Source organism: Stegastes partitus, unplaced genomic scaffold (genome assembly GCF_000690725.1).
Source record: "Stegastes partitus isolate 25-593 unplaced genomic scaffold, Stegastes_partitus-1.0.2 Scaffold1214, whole genome shotgun sequence".
Taxonomy (NCBI): Eukaryota; Metazoa; Chordata; class Actinopteri; family Pomacentridae; genus Stegastes; species Stegastes partitus.
Genome location: NW_007578945.1, coordinates 57,851 through 63,972, shown reverse-complemented (window position 1 = coordinate 63,972; position 6,122 = coordinate 57,851). Strand labels below are relative to the sequence as shown.

The window sequence follows — 6,122 nt, the reverse complement described above, 5'->3', positions numbered from 1 at the left end:
AGAGTTTAGCGTAGCAGCCTGTAGCAGGACTGTCGCTGATGTGAAGACAGCAGCACCATCTTTAATATGCCAACAAACACAAAACATTTTTTACGAAACAAATAAACTGGCACATGATCCATGTGCAGTGACTTCAGCAGCTTTAGCAGAAGCCTTCGCTCTTATAAATAATGACGTGCAAAAATGTGGCTGTTGTCTTAAATGAGACAGATTTAGTTTTTCCTGAGTCCCTCTAAGGTCAGTGCTCTTTTGTCTTCGGCTTTACCAGGAAGTCCTCCGACCCTCTGTGCTCTTAACAGGCTTGACTCCTACAAGTCATGTTTAATGTGACACATCTGCTCAAGACGTGTTCTGAAATTAGGTTCAGACGTGATCAGTTCCTCATTGAAAGGATCAGAAGGAAACCTGAAAACATGGTGTGTTGTTGTTGTTTGTTAAACATGTGCTGTAGCTCAGCATGTCCACAGTGAGCTGTCAGACCTCCATCAGTGTTGCTGCACAGCACTGCAGAGAACAACACTCCGGTTGTGGTTTCATGAGTTCCTCTTCAGCGCTGTCGGTCCTCAGACACCCTGTGCAGTACCGCCCCCTGCTGCTATGTCTATGATCCTGCACAGCTGGCTGGATGTCTGTGATGTGTGTGAGTGAAGGGCGTTAAAAGATAATGCAACATCATGTGTCCTAACTTAGCAAACATTTATTTATGAAGGATGAATTAACAGTTATTTGTTTCTCTTACTGGCAGCACAGTCCAGAACAGGAACAGCTCCATGTGAAGCCTTTCTGAAGTTTGTTCATGTCTAATAAAGATTTAAATCTTAAATAGGACACAAATAAAGTTTTTAAAAATGGTTAAGTCATTTCCCAAATTTCCCAAAGCTGTGCATGGTGGTTAAAAATAATATTCATTAGAGTTGAAAATTGTTTATTTGGTGGGGACTACTTTCTTCAGCGGATTAATACACACTTGGTGTCCAGTGAGTAACTACAGCAGCAGGACGAGGAGCGGGGGATGAACTCAACCTGAAGCTACCACGTTCATGCTCTTTGTTAGGAAGGAACATCAGGCTCTGGATAGACAGGTCAGGACATCATCACTGTCGGTCCGTTCCTGATTCGTTTTGACCTTCCAGGTGTATAGGTGCATTTTTAACACGTTCTTGTGTTTGTATGAGAACTACACGAGCAACACAACTGAAACCAACACTGCTGTTCTACAGTCTTTCTTCAACGTGTATTTGGACATGATTCAGGTCATATTATCCAGTTAAATATAATTTGAAATGATCTATCCTAAGTGAAGAGCACTGTGCACTTCACACACTCACATCTAGGATCATGACTTCTGTTCCATTTAAATACATGAGGGGTTTATTCCATTTTTACTGAAACTTTCATATTCAAGTGTTCTTGTTCGCAATGTAAAAAACAAAACCAGAAAAGTCACAGATTATTCACATACAGGTATTCTCAAAGTATCTAACACATCTTATTTAGCTTCCAGACATAAGGACCATATAATGGTCAGGTGCAAACATCCACTCGCCATTACAGTACACGTGATCATGTCCACACGCTGATGCATGGAAAACCTACAACAGAAGGACACACAAATGGATTTTTCGAGACTTTTAAAAAATCAAAGACTCATTCTTTGCATGTCAACATTAGAAGACTGTAAAGGCTTTAAATGTGGTGTTTGCCTAATAAAAAAATAAAAAAATGCAAGTGGTAAGAGTCTCACTTTCAGTAGCAAAAAAAAGAAAACCAGTTCTCCATGATCGTTCTTTATGGCTAACATCGGTTATTTTGTCGATCCACTTTCATGTAACCACACAGACAGCAATTCCATCAATACAATGTTCTACCAATAACAGTTTTAAAATATAACCACAGAAAATCTGTTGAGCACTATCAAAAAGTACAGTAACCAGAGGTGGAGTCCAAAGGAGCTGAACAGTTCCTGCGCCTGAAGGCCATGTATGAAGTCAGTGATGCAACTCGTCAACGTCTCCATCCTACGCTGCTGTTATAACGCCGGCCGTCCGTTCAGCTTGTCATGCATCAGCGCGATGGCTCCACCTGTGAAGTCTCTGAGAACCTGCACCGTCTCCCGCTGGAGCTGCAGAGACTCGCGCACAAACTCCTGCTGAGTCTCTGCGAGCTGCTGCACCGACTCGGACAGAAGCTCCAGGGAGCGTGAAACAGTCTCCAGCAGGATGTTGGTTGCATGCTGCTCCTGAAGGCTCAGCGATGCGTTGTGCAGCATGCTGTCCCTCGGACTCTGTGAAGGCTGATCGGGCATTGGAAGCGTGGCCGCCGACGATCCAGAGGATGTCTGAGGTTGTCCCTGTTTCTGGATGCCATTGTTTACTTGGTGATCTTCTGTTGGTTTTGTTGATGGATTCGAAGGAAGCACGTCGTCTTTTTGGTCATCGTCTGAATCTCCAAATGCAGGTTCAGTATCTTGAGCAAAAGAAACAAAGAAAGCACATCAGTTTTCTCTCATCAATAGAACAAGTTACAGAAAATCTTCCTTAAATGTTGACAAGTCACCTTCTGATGGAGGTACTTCATATTGCACATCAAAGGGAGGCTGTGACGAGTCGCCTGCAATATTAAAATTAATTAGTATTTACGCCACGTCAAGAGGCTCTCAGTGAAGATATTAAAATCAACTGTAAAACAAAGTGAGGGCCACATGTCATCGTGTCGGCTACCTGACTGAGCAGGTCCGCTCACTGCGTAGGAAGATGGAGGAGGCATAGACGTCGTTTCCAAGCCGCCGTTGGGAGAACTCTGCATTCCCATCACATCCTCCTCTTCCATTTCTTCCTCCTCCTCCGGCACATCATCATCATCTCCCAGTGGACCAAAGTCACCGGTGCTCTGGTCTTCCTCGTCCATCTCCAGAATCTGGAGCACAATTTTCTCTGTTTGATTAAGGTCTCGGGAAAGGCGTGAGTTGAGGCCTCGGTTGGGCACCGTCCCAGACCGCATGGCAGCCACTTTACGCTTGGTGTCACACTTCAGGTCAGACCACTTCTTGATGACCTCTATGACTTCACGTTGGCACTCCCCGATCTCATTGACGCGTGCAGTAATCTCTGCCCAGGTGCGTTTCTTGATGTCGGTTGGCACACCACGGTTGAATTTGCCTTTGGGGGATAAAATAATGTTGAACTTATACATGAGTCTACAAACATTACAGCATCAGTTTGATCATTTACACATTTCCTGTCATTTCCCTTCAATGCCTAAACTTCTCTATTTCCTCTACTGGCCTTTGTTGACTTTATTTTTTTGATTAACCAGCTACTTTGCAATCATTTATTAACTTTCCAGACACAAAGTCTCACAGCTCAGCCTCATCATTTATCGGTGCAATAAATCGTTCTGAATGAGTCACATACCCACAACCACCATCCGATGCTTCCTCACTTCATCCAGCAGTATGTGCACTTCGCTGAAAGAGAAACGAGCTTTTCTTTTCTTGAAGCGTGTAACACTGTCTTGATTATAGTATATTGGTGAAGACATCCTTCACACACAGTGTTGATAGATGTCCAGCTGCTGTGTGGTCTGGTGCTGTGCTTCCACGTCTCCAGCTGTCTGTTAAAAGGATCAAGAGTTGGACAAAGACAAACTACTTTCATATCAAATGCGATGATATAACAGAGGAACACTCTAAGAAGTCTGACTCGTCAATGTCAAACTTCATGTGAATGACATGAGAACACGCTACTGTACCGGCAGCAGCTGCACCACATGCGGCTGCTTCTCACAGGCTGAGTGACACATCATTAAAACATCTCTGAATACAACAATTATGTTGACAAAGCCTGTTGTACATATGGCACGCACACAGCCATACTCACTGCTTTGTGATTTACTGTCAGTCTCGTATAGCTTTTATTTAGTCTTTGTTTGTTTTTGGTTTTCTTTTGTAATTACATCATTCACGATGCTTTGGGGATGCTATTAGCCTGATATTCAAACCAATGAAACATTACAGATTGTAGGTGTGGATGCACGTGTGTGTGGTGAATCTTGTGTCATGAACTGAGCTGTGGCTGGTGTTTGACACTGAGATGAGGAGTTATACACAAACAGCTGACATGCAGGACGCTCAGGCTGGTAGTACTGACAGAGTGAAACTCAACAGCTGAGCAATGTGGCTTGTCTAGTTAGCGGATTAGCTAAACTGATCATCAATGAGTGTAACGTAGCTACCTGCACAGGTCTCACGGCTAAGCAGGTAAATGCTGCATAGCGTTACTATCACACTGCTAGCACTGGAAGAGTGAATGAACAATGGCCGATGCTGTGGTCACTTTGCACATGCGACAGCTTAGTTAGCTGGCCACATCCACAGCACTCATTGTTCCTCTCAGAACACACTTTTAAGTACAATGCCCTCATTATTTTAACGCGCAATGACTATTTCACTCCCCCCATGCAGTGCAACACACACTTAGCTAGCTTTAGTCTAATGTTACACAACAACACCCACTAGGTTAGCTAGCTCGCTCTGCAGCAAGCTAACGCTGCGTTCACAAATGGCTAATGAAGCACTTAGTTCACCTAACCTCACTTCAAGAGCTATACTTTAATGACAAGAATAGCTACTGAGGTGGTGAACATACCCGCAAGTTTCAGAAGTTGGGATTTGGTCCAGAAACGTGAAGATAAACTTCCTTATCGACAAGATAGCAATTGTCAAGCTAGCCGGAATGACGCTAACACCACACAAACTGTATCCGGTTAAAATCAGTCAGCTCACGAAGTAAAGCAGGACGCTACACATCATTATTACTTTAGTATGCCAGTACTGCGTTGTCTATTAGTGCTAGTTTAACATATAACTCATGACAATCACCGCAAATATTGTGGTGATTTTTCTATTTAAGGTTCTTTCATTTTAGCTCATAAGTTGAAGTTATTAGTCTTTTATTTTGAAAGAGCCCGCCGACTTTTACTTTCGTGGGCTGCCTTAACTTAAATATCAACAAAAGCACGCTCACACACGAAGGAAACGTGGATGATTAACCAAGGAGCACTAGTGTGAGCTTCTCTAAAGCTCTGGCTGCTTCTAGAGGAGCGCGTTTGGATTTTAATCCGCTGTGACTCCAAATGTGTGTTTTGGATCCTTCAGTATCGATTAGATCTTTTAATTTAAAAATAACACACACACTATATGTCATAATAGAAATCAGATATATTGAAATTGAAAGTTCCAGCCACACTTAATTGCATCCACAATGTTTATTACATAATTTAAAGAATATTCTCCAAATTGAAAACATAAGCTGCCTGGTGGTCCCTGTATATGTTTAGGACACTGTGATTCAGTTGCTCACCATCATATCATTTTGAATTGAATTTGTTTTAAAATTTTGAAATTTGAAAATTGAAAAAATTTGGAAAAAACAATTGAATTTCCCTGTGGGATAAATAAAGTATTTTTCATTTCATCACATGAGAAAACTGTACAGTATCCACCAGAAGTGAGTACGCCCCTCTGGAAGTCACTAAAAATGTTCAATGATCCTCAGTCGCATCACATCTCAAACACTGAATTGTTTCTAAGTTGAAAAGTTTAAAATTTCTCCTCTTGTGAAAAGTCAAAAACAAAAACTTTACAAAGACTACGTTGAAAATTCAGGCTCCAAAGTAGAAACTGAATGCAAGAAAAGTGAACAGACCTGTGATCACTGAAACACAACTGAGTCCACCTCTGATGTCCAGTTCGCACATCGACTTCAACATGATCTGTGTTCACCAGGAGTCTCTCAGTTTGGACCGTCGGCCTGCGTCCATGCTCTAAATGTCTGCACCGTGGCTCTATGTGGAAAAGAGTCACCAGAGGAATTTAAAAATCTGATTTTACAAAATTAGAAAAGGATAAAGGAAGATCAGCGTACAGCTAACATGTAGTGGTGCACAAGGTACAGAATGAGTCACAGCAGCACTAATCAGAGCTGCAGTGGTCGTCTTCCTGTACTGACGGTACAGAGTCGGCTATATTCACAATTCAGCTCAGAAAAGCCAACAGGCAGGTCCTTCAGACTTGGCACAGGCCTTATCAGTGGAATTCAGAGTTCCTTTATTGGCTCAGAAAG

The 6,122-nt window shown here is 42.4% G+C and overlaps 1 protein-coding gene across 1 annotated transcript; it reads right to left on the bottom strand.

The window, feature by feature from the left end:
- Positions 1-1,215: 1,215 nt before the first annotated feature.
- Positions 1,216-4,727, bottom strand: LOC103368854 (nuclear apoptosis-inducing factor 1). Its single transcript, XM_008297364.1, has 5 exons — positions 4,647-4,727; positions 3,414-3,612; positions 2,721-3,158; positions 2,557-2,610; positions 1,216-2,466 (listed from the first exon to the last, which is right to left on the bottom strand). The coding sequence occupies exons 2-5, from the start codon at positions 3,538-3,540 to the stop codon at positions 2,030-2,032; spliced, it is 1,056 nt and encodes a 351-aa protein (XP_008295586.1). The 5' UTR covers positions 3,541-3,612; positions 4,647-4,727; the 3' UTR covers positions 1,216-2,029.
- Between the last annotated feature and the right edge of the window lie 1,395 nt (positions 4,728-6,122).

Bases quoted from the DNA above. Each gene is read 5' to 3' on its own strand.
- LOC103368854 (XM_008297364.1), bottom strand. From the start codon at position 3,540: ATGTCTTCACCAATATACTATAATCAAGACAGTGTTACACGCTTCAAG. The intron at 3,159-3,413 runs GTATGTGACTCA...TATCCCCCAAAG, and splicing joins GCATCGGATGGTGGTTGTGG to GCAAATTCAACCGTGGTGTG. The intron at 2,611-2,720 runs GTAGCCGACACG...TTAATATTGCAG, and splicing joins GAGCGGACCTGCTCAGTCAG to GCGACTCGTCACAGCCTCCC.